Raw genomic sequence first — 16,252 nt, 5'->3', positions numbered from 1 at the left:
TGGTCTCACAGAGGGAGTCGTGAATACCATCACTCAGGCTAGAGCACCGTCGACACGGCGGCTTTATGCTTCGAAGTGGTCGGTTTTCTCCGGCTGGTGTACAGCTCGGAGCATTTCACCCCTCGAATGTGAGGTAACGGAGGTTCTCTCCTTCCTACAAGAGCTGTTGGATAAGGGCAGATCCCCTTCCACGCTCAAAGTGTATGTGGCGGCTATTTCAGCGTTCTTTGGTTCAACGCTGGGTCAGTCGCTGGAAAGGAATGATTTAGTCATCCGCTTCCTCAGGGGAGCTAGGAGACTGAATCCGCCCAGACCTCCTTCAGTTCCTTTGTGGGACCTTTCTACGGTCCTAGCGGCCATGAAAGGTGCCCCTTTCGAGCCTATCCAGTCTATTAGCCTCAAACATTTGTCTTTCAAAACAGTGTTTTTGATGGCTCTCGCTTCAGTGAAGCGCATAGGCGACCTGCACGCGCTCTCTGTGAGCCCGGCGTGCTTGGAGTTTGGTCCTAATGACTCTAAAGTCATACTCAAACCTAAGCATGGCTATGTGCCGAAATCCCTCAACACGCCTTTTCGGGCTCAGGTCATATCCCTGGCTGCCCTGCCGGCATCGAGTGAGGAAGGGGACTCGAGTTTTCTTTGCCCTGTTAGGGCTTTAAGAGCTTATATGTCCCGCTCTGCTGTCTTCAGACAGACAGAGCAGCTCTTTGTCTCGTTCAGCGGACGTTCCAAAGGAATGGCTGTTTCGAAACAAAGTCTATCCAGATGGATAGTTGACGCCATAGCGCTGGCTTATACTGCCAAGGGCATTCCATGCCCGTTGGGAGTCAGAGCGCACTCTACGAGAAGCGTTGCTTCTTCGTGGGCTTGGTCCAGCGGGATTTCCCTACAGGATATATGTACGGCGGCAGGTTGGGCCTCGCCGTCTACATTTATCAGGTTTTATAACCTAGAGGTTCCCGCCTTGCAGGCTAAGCTTTTGTCGGTGTAATCTGTTCGGCCGTCTAGTCAGACCGCTGAAACTCATGCGCTATGCGCTACCGACTATCTTGGGCAGAACTGTGTAAGACCCACATTTTCCGCATTAGTTCAGGTTCCCTACCCTGTCTATATGATGATTATACTCGCGTCTGTGGACATGTTTTTTCTACGACGCTAAAGTTTAGGGAATTAAGGCTCTCACCCTTATTCCCTGACTCTGTGTGAGTCAATCTGGTGATTATGCACTGTATGCCTGAAAAAGCTTCCGGTGATCAGTGTTTTTTATCCCAGCACGCACGGCGTTTTGCAAGGGGTTCCCGTAGCGTTTTGATAAAACGCAGTACGAGAGGACTCTCGTAAGAGAACGTACTCGGTTACTAACGTAACCTCGGTTCTCTCTAGAAGAGGGAACGAGTACTGCGTTCTCTGCCGTGCGTACGGTTCACTCTGGTTCGCTTCGGCGATCAAAATCAAGTGAGTCAGCCTTCTCGAGCTCCTTTTAGAGGTAAGCCACGCCCGTTTCGGCGGGAAGTGGCGAGGAGGGCGCGAAGCGCCCTCATTGGCCTGATGTCATCCCAGGCCTCGCTCGATAGGCTTAAGCAGTTGCCGCAGAGCAGCCAATGAGCGAGCAAGCCGTCTCGCCATAGCTGTCTGCTGCTGCCGCAACGCGTTTTACATATATGAAAATTAAAGGATAATTTTTTGCTTCAGTGTAAAAGAGACTTTTCCCGTAGCGTTTTGATAAAACGCAGTACTCGTTCCCTCTTCTAGAGAGAACCGAGGTTACGTTAGTAACCGAGTACGTTTTGACATGCTCCCTACATTAAACCAGCTGCCTGTAAATCACTTTTTTGCATTGTTTTATTGATTTCCTGTTTTGACTGCGATCAAGTTTCATTCTCGCGCAGCTTGTTTAGTAACATCACGAGCGTGTGTTTTCTTCTACGTGTGTGCGCCGTTCTCTTTGTTCCGTGTGTGTGTGTGTGTGTGTGTGTGTGTGTGTGTGTGTGTGGCGCGCGCTGTGCTCTCTGCTCCGTGTTTGCACGCTTTTCTGCTCTGTAGTTAACGGCCCAAATGCTCGAATCATGTGCCGATCGGCGATCACGCACTGGAAAAGCAAAGTCCGCTCAAATAACGTGACATTTTGAGGTGGATAAACGCAATGTAGAGGTGGATAAAACTCTCTCCACTAACTTCCTCCCGCCAGGAGTGAGGTGGCCAAATGCTGATCATAAGCAAACACCATTTGATACATTTATGAATTATCTATTTAAAAGCAGGTAATAAAAGGTTCAGGAAATATGTGCGTAGTGTGTAGTACCAGGTAAATACTTCTAAATTATCTGATCTCTGAATTGATAATTGATCTAATGATAATTTATCAAACTTTCGAGCAAGTTTTTGCATGCAAAACTTACTTTATAACGCAAGTCTTACTTAAAGGGATAGTTCACTTTGAAATTAAATTTTGGTATGTTTTAGCTTACCTCAAGGGCATCCAAGATGTAGGTGTCTTTGTTTCCGCAGTAGTTTCAATTTTGATATTTTTAGGTCAAACCGTTTTTGTCTGTCAGTCATATAATGCAGGTCTATGGTCACTATCTCAAAGATGATATATTGCATTTTTAGATGTTCATACAAAACAAATATTTTGGGGGCCATGACAATTTTGTGTAAATTATCAAAAATGCAGGTGGTGGTTGGCAACTTTTCTTTTTTAAATGCTGGCAGGGGAAAGAGTTCATGTTTGTCCGAACTCAAAACAGGTTTTGTGAGAGAAAGCAAAGTTTTACAAGAGAACACAAAAGTTAAAAAAATATATTTTCAATGGAGTGTGCGCCCTTGTAGTTGAAGTAGTTGCTCTCGGAGTGCGGTGGTGCTTTTATGTTGACGTGCTTTCTGTCTACGTGCATTGCCAACACAGTTCGGAAAGTTCCACAAAATTCAGCAGCAATATTTTCCCATTGGGCGACTGAAGGGCAGGGAAGAAACTATTTGTACAATGCTTTCCACAAAGCTATACCCTGGACACCATGGAAGACACTGTGCTTGATGACTACATCCTGTTGCGTAATGTCTACAGGCATACTGTGTGTACACTGATGTACGATAAATGGCTGCACACGACAAACCAAATCGTTGAATCTACCGGCCGAAATTCGGAAATATCTGAAGTGCATATCCTCGTCCATGTCTCTCAGTGGCCAGACAAGCACAGAGAATTCCCCCTCACTCTGCCTCAACCAATTCACGGGTTGCATGTACCATCTCTTCCGACACCTTCTCTTGTTTCTGCATTTTAGTTTTAGTAATTTCACAAAATGTAAGCTCTTTTTCCACCTCGATAAATTCCAACTCCAACATGATCCACTCTGTTTCAGTCGCCATTGCTTGTAGTTAGAAGGTTCATAATAAGTAATGATCACGTTTTGCTTAAATGTTATAATTGATGCATTTCTTTGTCATTAGACTCATGATGTGTGAGTAATAACAATATAACTTGGCCTAACGTTACTGCATAAATCTGGAATGAGAAACCCCAGACAAATGTCACGCGCCTTTTAACAGTCATACAGAAAATAGGAAAAACATGACTTTACATGTGCTTGCAACTCTGCTGCTGTTGCTGTTTTATCAGTTAGTGGTTAGATCAGCGTAGCAGACAATAAACGGGACAAGGGACGTCGCGTATGGGACAAATCAATTAGGCCCAATATACAGACGTCCCGCGTAATAGGTGACACGTGACAGTTGGCATTGGCAAGTGGCTGGGTTAGCCAGTAGTACAAACCCCCTTTATAGTAACAACCTAGTTTTAAAAAAATCTAACGTTATAATTGTGCCTCTTGTTACTGGATCTCATGTTCCAAAAACAAGTTGTATTAAGGTTTTAATGTAATTTTTTACTTCATTTTAGAGATGCCAGGAAGTTCAAAGAAAATGTGCCCAGGGTGCAACACCCTAATAAGTGTTGCATACAAGGCTTGCCCACTTTGCAAACAACTGCAGCCGTATAAAGCAAAAGTTGCAGCGAAGAGATGCAACTTTCAAAATAAAAAAAAAAATGAATGGAAGGAGTCAGTCAAGAAAAACAACAACAGGACAGTTGTTCTCAATAGCAGCCATGTGTTGGTAAGGTTAGGTCAAAGTTCTGGAGTCTAATAGGAATTTATGAAGTTAAGTCAATTAACACAATAAAGTTTAACAGTCAATAGCCATGTTTCCATGTAATTGTCAAGCGAACTTTTGAAATGTTTCAAAAAAGTATAAAATATCATGTGTATTTCTATCAACTGGGTTGGAGAGAATTAATTAAGATCCCGCGAGGGGATCCTCCCACACTGAAGCTGTCCCTAACCCGCCCCGTTTTCCACCAGCTTTGGGCTGCAAACAACCCACCCCTTAGGAGATGGGACCTCGGCGCTATGGGGGCTGTTACCGGCCTCACACCTTCCAGAGGCTGAGCCATAATCAGAAAGAGTCAGGGTCCCGAGCAACACCGCCCAAGCGGTTTCCCATACACCACATTTCCCACGCCGCATGTCAGATGGGGATTTAGTGCTGGGCTCTTTGCTCGCCGCTACTGAAGGTTTCCTGGTTAGTTTCTTTTCCCCTGCTTAGTAATGTGCCTGACTGTGTAAACAGCTGATCAGTGATGTGACTTAAATGTTCTTTGTCAGAACTTGGGCAAAGTTGTTACCATGTTCCATTCAGCACATTAACTCTTTTTCGAAAAAGACAAAAACCACCTCAAGCGACCGTAAAATGTTTTTGCTAAATTGAGGACGTTTTTTTCCCAAAATTTTGATGGAAACATGCACCGAATACAATAATTTAATTTAAATATTAATTTCATGACAACTGTTTAATGGTCATATTAAATGTACAACTCATATCAAGGAATTCATTACTATACTACGTTTACGTATGTTTCACCAACCATGTTTTTTTTTTATTTAAAAATGTTTTTATTTCAGCTTGACAAACTTGCTGCCCTTGATTTTTTCCCCATACTACTTTTGGGGAAGAAGTGCAAAGGAAGCTTGGTGGCCGATGTCATCCTAGGAGGGGATTATATTTTGGATCCTGATTTGCTTCAGAGGGTTAAACTTATGTATGAAGCTGTGCTAAAGAGCAAGTCTTTTTTTTACAAATATGAAGCTCTGGATTAATCTGAAAACACTGGTAACCCTAAGGAACCCAAAGAAATGTGAACCCACAAGTGTCATTATCTTTATTTTTCTATTGATGCAAAGTATGAGCATTACTTTCAGCCATAATAGGATAAAGCAGCATGTGATCACCCAATTGTTTTCTTTAGCAGTTAAGCCAAGTCAACAAGCTAGATAAAAAAGTAGGCAGAAAATCTAGAATGCTCTGATCAGACATTAAGAGACAGCATTACCTTGACTGGGAACTTGATGATTATATTTGTTGATATAGACTGTAGATAATTAATTTTACTTTTTAATCATAACATAACACACCTGTAATGTAGAAATCAATCTTATTATAAATACTAGCCTGTTATCATCACTTGCCCGCAGGTCCTCTTCCTTGTGGTTCAATAATTAGTCATAGGCTATATGGAATAAAGTGGCACTGAGATTAAGGCAAACGGTTTAATTTTTCTTGTGTGTGATGTTTGTCTTGTCTGCAAGTTCATTTTCAAAGACAGAAGGTGACAGAACTATGCATCATTAGACTTAAAATGACATGTCCATGAAAAGCTTACTGGGACCCTGTCAAATAAGTTACAGGTGGGCACAGGAAGGGCCCACCTGTAACTTATTTGATGGGACCTCCTTAGGCTGTCCGTGGTCAGTGAATTAAAAGGTCATATTTCATAATTATAAATGTTTTATTGCTTAAATCATAGCCACCAGGCGCCAAGATATGGCCGGGTGAGTTGTTGGAAAGATACGGGTGAGTTGTTGGAAAGATACGGGTGAGTGATTGTGATTCAAATTGGAGCCATTGGGACCGTTCCGTGGGATGTTCACCAAACACCTGTGAAAATTAATGGGATAAGTTGCACGTGTCAAAGGCTCCCGCCAGGCTCCCGCCTGGCCCCCGGGGGCCCCAAATTCGACTAAAAGTTGCGTCACGTGGCCCTCTGCGACATAGCGAGCAGGCTAGGTTGAGAGATGCCAAGTTTATTGTTTGCTATTTTTTATGCATCTCTCTGTCTCACATTGATCTCTATGGGATCATGAGTCTGCTAGGGTTAATGCAGCAGTTAGGGTTAGAGAGCCTAATAGGCTAAGGAAGCATCTAGAGCCACCCCCTTGTCAATTTTGGGGCAATCGGACCACCGTCCACGAAGTACCTATGAAATCGCATTGAATAAGTTGCATGTGTCACTGGACCTTGTTTGGCCCCTGGAGGTGCTAGGGGCCCGAAAGTTCATAGAAAGCTGCATCACACAGCCCCCGAATACATACAGAGAGGGGAACGTCTGCACACACACACAAAAAAAAAAACTTGTTGCCCAATGTCCACAGAACAACTGTGAAAATCAATGGGTTAAGTTGTACATGGGACGCTTTGCCGTTTGGCCCCCGGGGGCCCTGGCAGCCACAATCTTGATCTGCCTGCAGTCACTGGGGTCCAGAAATACCCTTGTGGATGGAGAAAGCTGAACAATGTGTGGATCAGGCAGAACCGCTGAAACACACTCTTGGGAACAGCGTAGAACCTTGAAACTAAGGATCTCGCCCTGGTGATTAGGGTGATTTAGGTGATTAGGGGTCAGAATAGGCACTTTGTGGACAATGAGGGAGACTATGGTGAAGTTTAGGTGGTTAGGGGCTACCATAGGCACTTCGTGGCAATGAAGAAGATAGGTGGTTAGGGGTCAAAATAGGCACTTCGTGGACAATGAGGAAAACTATGGTGAAGTTTAGGTGGTTAGGGGTCAAAATAGGCACTTCGTGGACAATGAGGAAGACTATGGTGAAGTTTAGGTGGTTAGGGAGCACAATAGGCACTTCATGGCAATGAGAAAGACTATGGTGAAGTTTAGGTGGTTAGGGGGCACCATAGGCACTTTGTGGCAATGAAGAAGAGGATAGGTGGTTAGGGGCCAAAATAGGCACTCGTGGACAATGAGGAAGACTATGGTGAAGTTTAGGTGGTTAGGGGGCACCATAGGCACTTCGTGGCAATGAAGAAGAGGATAGGTGGTTAGGGGTCAAAATAGGCACTTTGTGGTACTGAGGAGGACTATGGTGAAGAATAGGTAGTTAGCGGACCCCAAAAGCACTTGGTGGACCGTCCCGCAGTGCGCCTGCACCCCCAGAGGTGTCCGTACAGGGCCTATGGCCAATTTGGCTAATATGCGATTTTGGAAAATGTCCACGCCACCATTGGAATAAGCATCTTATGTCGTCTATATCGAGCATGCGGACCTCGGATTACCTAGGCTGACGATGGCAACTTAAATGAATGGGAAAATTTCCAAAAACAACCTGGTTTCCCTGGAAGGATAGTCCAAGATATATGCTGTAACCCCCACTACAGCAATTTATTTGGTCATCTTTATTAACTACAAATACAAAAGCAACAGTTGTTATTTTTCCTGTTGGATTTTATTATTCTTCCAATGCTTGGTGTTGTGTCTATCTCCTCTTCAACCCTAAACCAGAGTGGAGATTTTGGAAAACTTCGTTTGCACGTTTGCATGTAAACTGAGAAAAGTTAGTTTTAGGCAGCCGACGTCACAGTATGCGACAGAACTTGCACCTGCGTCAAAAGTGCGACCTATGTTTACATTTTCATTTGGCTATAGTGGTCATGGATGCATTCAGAGTAGCAGTCGCATTTAAGTTGGTGCAAACCCTTTTTGTCCGTTTGCATTCGCAAATACAGCTGCTCTATTATGTCAAGGAGCAGAGACAAATGAGTGCTCGGAGGTCAGCAATTTTGCAACAACTTCTCCTCCCTCCAACACGAAGAGTATGCAAAACCTGTAGGTGGCAGTGTAACGAGAAGCTCAAGCCCACTTTAGCCAATCAGAATCCCTAAAATAGCAACAACGGCATATGTAAACAAACACTTTTCTGAAAACTGCCAGGTGTGCACGATGTTATTTTTGAAAACAGAGAGGGTGAAATGTCCGTTTATGAAAATAGCCGGCCACGTGTAAACGTAGCCCAAAACTCATGGCATTTCACTGCATAATTCATGATTTGGTGTTGTGCGCCAAATTGTCTGGAAAAATTAAAGAGACAATGGATATTGTGACTTTTTTTGCGCAATTTCTGGTCATCACCATCGACTTTTCTGAGCCTTGCTGGAGGAAATGTCTGCAGAACGGTATGATCTTTTGCTGCACAATGATGTCCGATGGCTGAGCAAGGACCGTGTGCTGGAAAGAGTGCGTGGACTTCAAAATTAATTTTGTTCATTTTTAAGCAGCCTTCAAAGCCAAAAGGCAGAGACATTTCTGAGGTTTTTGAACGACACCACAGAGATGGCATTCGTGCATTTTTTGTGCGATATCATGTCTCACCTAAATCAGCTTAATTTGCAATTGCAAGGCCAGAACCACACTATTGCTGACATGTGCGATGTGGTTGAAGCTGACATTTAAAGCAAACATTGAGGTCATAAAATTGTGGTCAGTGGAGTTCTCGCCACCTTTTGAACATTTTCCGTTGTAAATTCGGGACTTCGCGTTCCTTCTCCTTTTCCCTATTCTTTGTTAATCAGAACGTCGTCTCTTTGGTCGTGTGTCGGCCATATCAAAATACTCAAGAATATACAATTTTACTGTTAGTCGTTGTTAGGACATCTCTCCTCTAGCTCACTTCCCTCTTCATGCTTCTCTCTCCTCCACTCCTCACACCCCCCTTGATGTGCATGCACACTAACCCCCCCCACCCCCAAATCATTCTTGTCGGTTATTGTCTGGAACACGGTTTGTCATGTTTCGTGGTCCAGGCTGGGCCAGTTTGTTTTTGTTGCCATTTGTGGAGCCTGGGCTGTCTACAGAGACTGCGTTTTTTTACAGTGTGTTCAGGGGACAGACAGCTAGCGGATAGTGAGATGTTTGCTGGATGTGACAAAAAATGTTTTGGCCTAAAAAAACATTGTTTAGAGTACTTTGAACAGAGTCCATTTTCCAAGAACTACAACGTGATTTTTGGGACCTTATGAAATCATAATGTTCCTCATTAAAATAATCCCCACCCACAGAATATGCAAAAAGGCCTGGATGAGCTGCTGCTATGTCAAAGAGATGCTGTTTTTTCCACAATTAATTTGATCATCCAAAGGCTGATGAGTGGTTAAATGTTTATCTGTGTGCCGCACATTTCATGGAGGACAGCTTCCAGAACCACAATGCAGGCTATACACACAAATTTAACTGGGACTGACTGGGAGAGAGGAGCTATAATAATGTAAAACATGTGAAAAAGAATGTGTTTTTTGAACAATCAAGTATGAAAGCATATTCTAGTACATAATAGGACCCCCATAATGCTTAAAGCTTTACCTGATATATGTTGATAATATGTTTTTATACTTCATTTGTAGTTGCTGCCATGTTTTTTTTTCTTTTTTTTCAGTTTTTTTGCCTGTGGGATACCATGAAAATTTATATTAGTCAAAAAAAACGTACATATTCGTGGTGCACAGGCTTAACTCCGAGTCAGCCTATTCAGAGTTATTGAACTCATTTAATTTAGCTGTTCTGAAAAAACAAACAAACAAAAAAACTTAAGAGTTCATGATCCTCCGTATTGAAATGCCTCAGAAGACTCTGCGGTGAAACTGAACGAGGGAAGAGAGCGGTGACGTCATCGGCCGCCAACGGTAGATGATCAAAGACGGTAGTTGCCAAATACTTTTCACAACGAGAAAATATCTACGAATCACAACAATAACAACAAGGATTACTCACTGCTTATCTTTATTCCAGTTGCGTAGAGCTGTGGTGAGATGGAGACAATAATCATTTGTTTATTTTGTAAAAACTGTGTTGTTTAAAGTTTATAGTAATAAAGTTTATTGTTCTGACTTCATGAAGCCTCATGGTGTGAATGAAATATCAACTGACCTGAACAAACTATACTGGATATCAAGGGTGAAACTGTTAATAATGTAGACAGACAACAATCTCATTCAATGTCAGTCATGTCTGGGTGAAATATAATTGATTAGCCATTTAATTTCTATAGAGAAATCAAAAAAACGGAAAGGTTCACCGGTTTCAGAAATAAAATTATTCTTGATTCAAGCAGAATCAGCATAAAATAAAGATGGACAATAACAAAGAGCTGTTGATATATATTGAGTTTAATCAATCATTACATGAAGCAAATACAAACATTAAGTAAAACTGAAAGAGAATGAGACCGATCTCTCTGACTGACTTATAAGAGCCAAAGCATCTCAAGAGAAGAAGAGAAGAAAAGTGTCCAGTTTCAAAGATACATGAAAGTATATCTTGCATTTGCATGAAAGTAGAAGTAGAAGAGAAACTAGATGTTCTGATAAAAAACAATTAATAAACGAGTTAAAAATTAATATCAGATTCATGTCTCTCTTAAAAGTGTTATGGCCTTCTTCTCCAGTGTGAATTTTCTGGTGGTCTTTCAGTTCCTCTTCTGTAGTAAAGGACTTCAAGCACTGAAACACACACCGCCGTGTCTTTTCTGCTGTAATATTACGAATGAATCTTCTCCTTTGTGTGAATCTTCAAGTGTTTCTTCAGGACTGATGCTCAATGAAACTGTTTACCGCACTGATCAGAGTTAAATGGTCTTTCTTCAGAATGAGAAGCAGAAGTGATTTCAGAGCGAAAGCCTGAGCCGCTTCTTCCCAGTGTGAACTCTCATGTGAATCTTCAGTCTTAATTTATATGTGAAACGGTGACAGATTTACAGGTGACAGATTTTTTTGGCTTCTTTTTTCCCTTTCTTGTTCACGTCCTTCAGGTCTAAAAGAAACATTAAATCAAGTGAGATTTCAAATGAGAGACAAATGTGAAATGAAAATTGAGGCTCTAAGTCAAGATCACTGATGAGTTCAATAGTCATTTTAATCCCATCAAATCTGGTCAACAACTGCTGTGCACAATTATGATCTATTTTAATGTCATGAAGATGATTTGTGTTATAAATCACTAGTTTGATCATGAAACTCTAGACGGTGCAGGATTGACGTGATCTTTAAGCAAATCACATATTTTCACTGATGCTCCAGAAGGAAACATGATGCATTAAAAGCAGGGGGTGAAAACTTTTGAACAGGATGAAAATGTAAAAATGTTATTTTGTTGAAATATCTTTTTTTATTATTTTTTTTTATTTACTACTGCCCTTTGGAAGCAACATAAGATACATAGTGTACTCCAGGGCTTCCGCATTTTGAATTATATCGACGATTGATTGATTCTAGCTTAATCGGAGCATCAGACGGTTCGGCATCGAGATGTCGTTCTCGCTCACATCAAGAGGTTGGGGTTGAGGCTGAATGCCAAGAAAAGTCACACGATGTCTTCGTGCCCTAGTTATGTGAAAAGAACCTTGGTTCCTGTCCCAAGGGCCCGTGCAGGGAGCTCCCTGTCGTCGCGTCACGCTAACGACGGATGCCTCTCTCACGGGCTGGTCTGTGGCAGGACCCTCATCTTTCATGGCATATAAATTGTCAAGAAATGTTGGCGGTGCTCCAGGCTCTGAAACACTTCCTCCCAGACCTGAGGGGTCCAGTCCTAAACCATCAGGTCACTTGCACTCTACGCTGTTCCAGTCTCAGATTTATATTAAATGTCAAAAATCAAATAAGTTTTATATATATATATATATATATATATATATATATATATATATATATATATATATATATATATATATATAAATAAAAAAATCTGGTGAGCATCAGCATGTTCTTCAGTAAAAAAATAATCAAACATTGTTTTTTTTTGTGCTTTCATTTGTCATGTTTTTATTCTCAGCCTGAAGCAATGTAAATATAGTGAACGTCAGCATGTTCTTTGGCATGATGAATGAATAAAGAATAAAGAATAAACACCAACCTCTTTGTTCTTCAGTATCATGATGTTTCATTCTGCAGGTTCTGGATCACTGGCGTTCTCTCCATCCTCTTCTTTCAGATGCTTTTTGGTACTCAGGCTAATCACATGTTTAAAATAAATAAATAAATAAATAAATAAATAAATAAATAAATATTGGATTAGATCACATAATCCAGATTTGCTGACAGACTGAATCTCGTCGCAGTGTGAACACTTGTAAGGTTTTTCTCCAGTGTGAATTGCCTGGTGCAGTTTTAAACTTGAATGCAATTTTTTTGTAGTTCTTTTCTTTCTTTTTTTTTTAAATAACTAATTGTCAACCCCAAGTTTCAAGTGTTTTTGTACACAAAATCTTGATGTTAAGTTTTAGGTTGATATAACTATATATTGCCAAGTTGACCAAAGAGGAGTTGTTGGTATTTAAATAGTTATTTAAACAACCAGTTATTCTGGCTTTAAATAGCCAGATTTGTGTCCCAATACTTTTGACAATATAGTGTATATGTTATATCATTTTCAGCTTTTAAATATTTTAAAATATAATTTTAATTCATTTTACACACTTAAAGCAATATCGTATAACATATTGATATTGCATTATTTAACAAGGTATCGTATATCGCACTTTTGTTTTAATATCCCACAGCCCTATGTTAGATCAACCAACAAAATGTCATGATGCTCATCCTAGCTGATAAGAAAATAACTTAACAGAACAGACTGTGTTTCTCAACAGATAAATATGAACTACTTACCGTGATCTCAGACAGCGGTGATGTGGTTTCTCCTCTAGATGGATCTTCATGTGTTGCTTCAGGTGACTTATAAAAGAAAAACTAATTCCACACTGATCACACGTGTGCGGCTTCTCTCTGCCGTGGATCCTCTCATGTATTTTCAGATCTGCTGAGCAACTGAATCTCTTGTCACAGTGTGAACACTTGTAAGGTTTTTCTCCAGTGTGGATCCTCTCATGTATTTTTAGATATGATGACTGATTAAATCTCTTGTCACAGTGTGAACACTTGTAAGGTTTTTCTCCAGTGTGGATCCTCTCATGCATTTTCAGATTTGATGATATATTGAATCTCTTGTCACAGTGCGAACACTTGTAAGGTTTTTCTCCAGTGTGAATTGTCTGATGCAGTTTTAAACATTGTGCTGAAGTAAAAGTCTTCTCACACTCAAAGCACATATGAACTCCTACACCAGTATGAATTCTTTGATGTACTTGTAAATTATACAGCAGTGAAAAACTCTTTCCACATTCAGAACATGAGTGAGACGATTTCTTCATATGAACCCTCCGGTGTGCCTTTAGGTTTGATGCCCTACGAAATTTTTTTCCACATTGATCACATGTGAACGTTTTCTCTCCAGTGTGGATCCTCATGTGAACCTTAAGGTGTCCTAATTGTGCGAAACTCTTCCCACATTGATCACATGTATGAGGTTTCTCTCCAGTGTGGATCATCATATGTCGACTAAGATTTGGTTTTTGTGTGAAACTCTTCCCGCACTGATCACAAGTGAACAGCTTCTCTCCAGTGTGGATCCTCATGTGTTGTTTAAGAATACGTTTGTCTATGAAACTCTTCCGACTCTGAGTGCAGGGGAGCGGCTTCTCTCCAGTGTGGATCCTCATGTGAATCTCTAGACTATCTTTCCTTGTGAAACTCTTCCCGCACTGATCACATGAGAACGGCTTCTCTCCAGTATGAACTCTCATGTGACGGTCAAGATTACGTGTGTTTGTGAAACTCTTTCCACACTGAGTGCAGGTTGTAGATTTCTTGGCTCTTCTTTTTTTTAAAAATGTCTTTTTAGTCTTTGAGCGACTCAAAGGTTTTTCTCCAGGTTGGACATAATGTTTCTCCTCCACTTCACTCAGTTCTTCACTCTCCTCCTTCACTTCACTCAGTTCTTCACTCTCCTCCTTCACTTCACTCAGTTCTTCAATCTCCTCCTCCACTTCACTCAGTTCTTTACTCTCCTCCTTCACTTCACTCAGTTCTTCACTCTCCTCCACTTTTATCAGGTCTGAAATGAGAGAAAATGATTTATTTTCAGCATATCAAAATAATTCAAATAGAGAAATATAAAAAAAAGGACATAAAAGTCTAAGTTGTATTTTCGCTCATACCTTCATGAAACACACAGATCGTAGAAAATGGCACATCATTATATACAGCAGATTCTCACGATTACAATATAATCTATTGCGTTGATCACGAGATATTCCTCATGGAGGAACAGTTTTAAAATGCCCATTAGGGGCGTCAAGGGTTAAACAAAAAGGCTTCCTTTGTAACTTACTTTGTAAGGCTTCCAAATACTGTAACTTTTGATTACTTTATGATGTCACCACAAAATCTGATCTGGATGCAGCTCACATGTAGGGGAACTTCACCAAAAAAGAAATGTCCTCCCACCTTGTTTACTTCCTGAGATAATGCATGTCAAATAAAAATGTAAAAATATAGCTGCGAGCAGCGATTACGGGCCCAAGCCGGTGGCACCGCAACCCCAGTGCCTTAAGTTACCTAAAGGCACCTGGGTGGCGGTGCCGACGGCTTTGGCCCTTCATCGCTGCTCGCAGCTATATATATATAAAAAAGACAGAAAATGTTACTTGACTTACCTTATTCTGATTTTATGATACACTCAAAATATTCCACAACAAATCCTTTAAATTTAATGTAAAAATAAAAACGAAAGTAAGCAGTGTTGGGCTCACGTAACCCTTTCATTAGAATCAAAATGTTTCAACATTTGCGATATATTTGGATGCTAAGCTATTGTTTATTATAGGCTTTGTACTTCACTCATGTTCCAATATCGACGGAAAAAATATCATCCTCTTCACACGCGCAAAAATGTGCTTGGAAACATCACAGTGAAGCGGTGCTTACTGTGAATGGTACAAATTGTACTACTGACAATTTATACAGAGCAGTGTAATTTTTATATGTTATATGTTAGGTTGACTATTTAACCACTTAAGAGGTGTAGCCACATTGGCTATGAATCATGGCTCATTGAATCAGAACATAAACGCACATTCCTTCTTTCTGTCCCACTCTGAACCCCCGAAGGTAAATCAGTTGTGTTGGCTCCAGCTAGTCGGCAATAAATGGTCCTTCGCGACACTTTATTGCACCTTGGAGGATAAGTTCTGCATTCCAAACCCCCCCTTCCCCTCTCTGGACCACAGAGAGATAACGAAACTTGAAACTTTCTACACACACACACACACACACACAAACATCCTCCTATAGAAATATAGTTTTAATGTATGTAACTCAGATTTGGGTTTGACCTTCCTGTATGCATGTTTTATTAATTCGTTTGATCATATAATTATGATTTTCTAGAGGTGTGGTTTTGAAATGTATTCTTTAATCAATAGTGTTTTAGTTAGAGAAGGTTCACTAACATTCTCTGGCAATCCCTTCCCCCCTGTGTTGAACTGTGTTTTATTGCCTAATGGAATGTCCAGCAACAGAGATTTTAGGAGTGGAGCAGTGTTAATCTTTAACCCTACTTAAATCCTACATTTTCTATATGTATGACCATTGAAGAAATATGTAAACCTGAATGTAATTTCTCTTTTCCACGATTGTTCTTTGTGATGGGTTGTTGTATTCTTGTAAACCTTAAAGGAATAATGTTTCAGATGTGCACCCTGTTGCAATCATAGATATGCCATGTGGATCTTTTTAAAAGTCCAATTTTCATTTCCATTTGTAAATGTACATCACATTTTGGGTTAACCTAGATTGTTAGTAGAACTCTTAATGCTTATTTTACAGAATAAGAAGTCATTTCTATGCCGTAGCTTTTAAACATACCAAATGTGGTCTTGAATTGAACCTCCATATACCCGTAGGAAAGATATGGGTACCAAATTATGATAAAATGCATTTTACTGCAGTTATAATTGTTTAAAGTAGAAATGGCATGATCCTAAGACTGTCACAAAACATGCAAATCGAACTCCTAAGTGAGACAAAGGAAATTTCTCCCGCCTGGAATTTCACATTCCAATTGGCCTAAGCCAAGGGAGGAGTTGACATTTCTGTACCCTAGAAAAACGGTTACACTCGGCGTTCAGTTGAGTTCGGTATTTTCTTTCGTCTTGTTTGTTCCTGCTTGTTCGAACCCTCCTCATCAGGGAGACCATCAATGGCTCCCGTTTAGGGGGCTTTATATTTTATTTTATTTAAG

The 16,252-nt window shown here is 40.7% G+C and overlaps 1 protein-coding gene across 2 annotated transcripts in view; it reads right to left on the bottom strand.

The window, feature by feature from the left end:
• Positions 1 to 10,270: 10,270 nt before the first annotated feature.
• Positions 10,271 to 16,252, bottom strand: part of LOC308686868 (uncharacterized protein) — a 29,047-nt gene continuing 23,065 nt past the window's right edge. For both annotated transcript variants that reach the window (XM_081358937.1, XM_081358936.1), the window contains exons 3-5: positions 12,781 to 14,065; positions 12,026 to 12,122; positions 10,271 to 10,927 (exon numbers count right to left, since the gene is read on the bottom strand). In XM_081358937.1, the coding sequence (XP_081215063.1) occupies positions 12,053 to 12,122; positions 12,781 to 14,065 (1,355 nt within the window). In that variant the 3' untranslated portion in view covers positions 10,271 to 10,927; positions 12,026 to 12,052. The remainder of the gene's footprint in view (positions 10,928 to 12,025; positions 12,123 to 12,780; positions 14,066 to 16,252) is intronic.

This window comes from Scardinius erythrophthalmus, assembly GCF_964197995.2.
Source record: "Scardinius erythrophthalmus genome assembly, chromosome: 1".
In the NCBI taxonomy this organism is placed as follows: domain Eukaryota; kingdom Metazoa; phylum Chordata; class Actinopteri; order Cypriniformes; family Leuciscidae; genus Scardinius; species Scardinius erythrophthalmus.
This window is presented reverse-complemented; position numbering and strand designations above follow the sequence as displayed.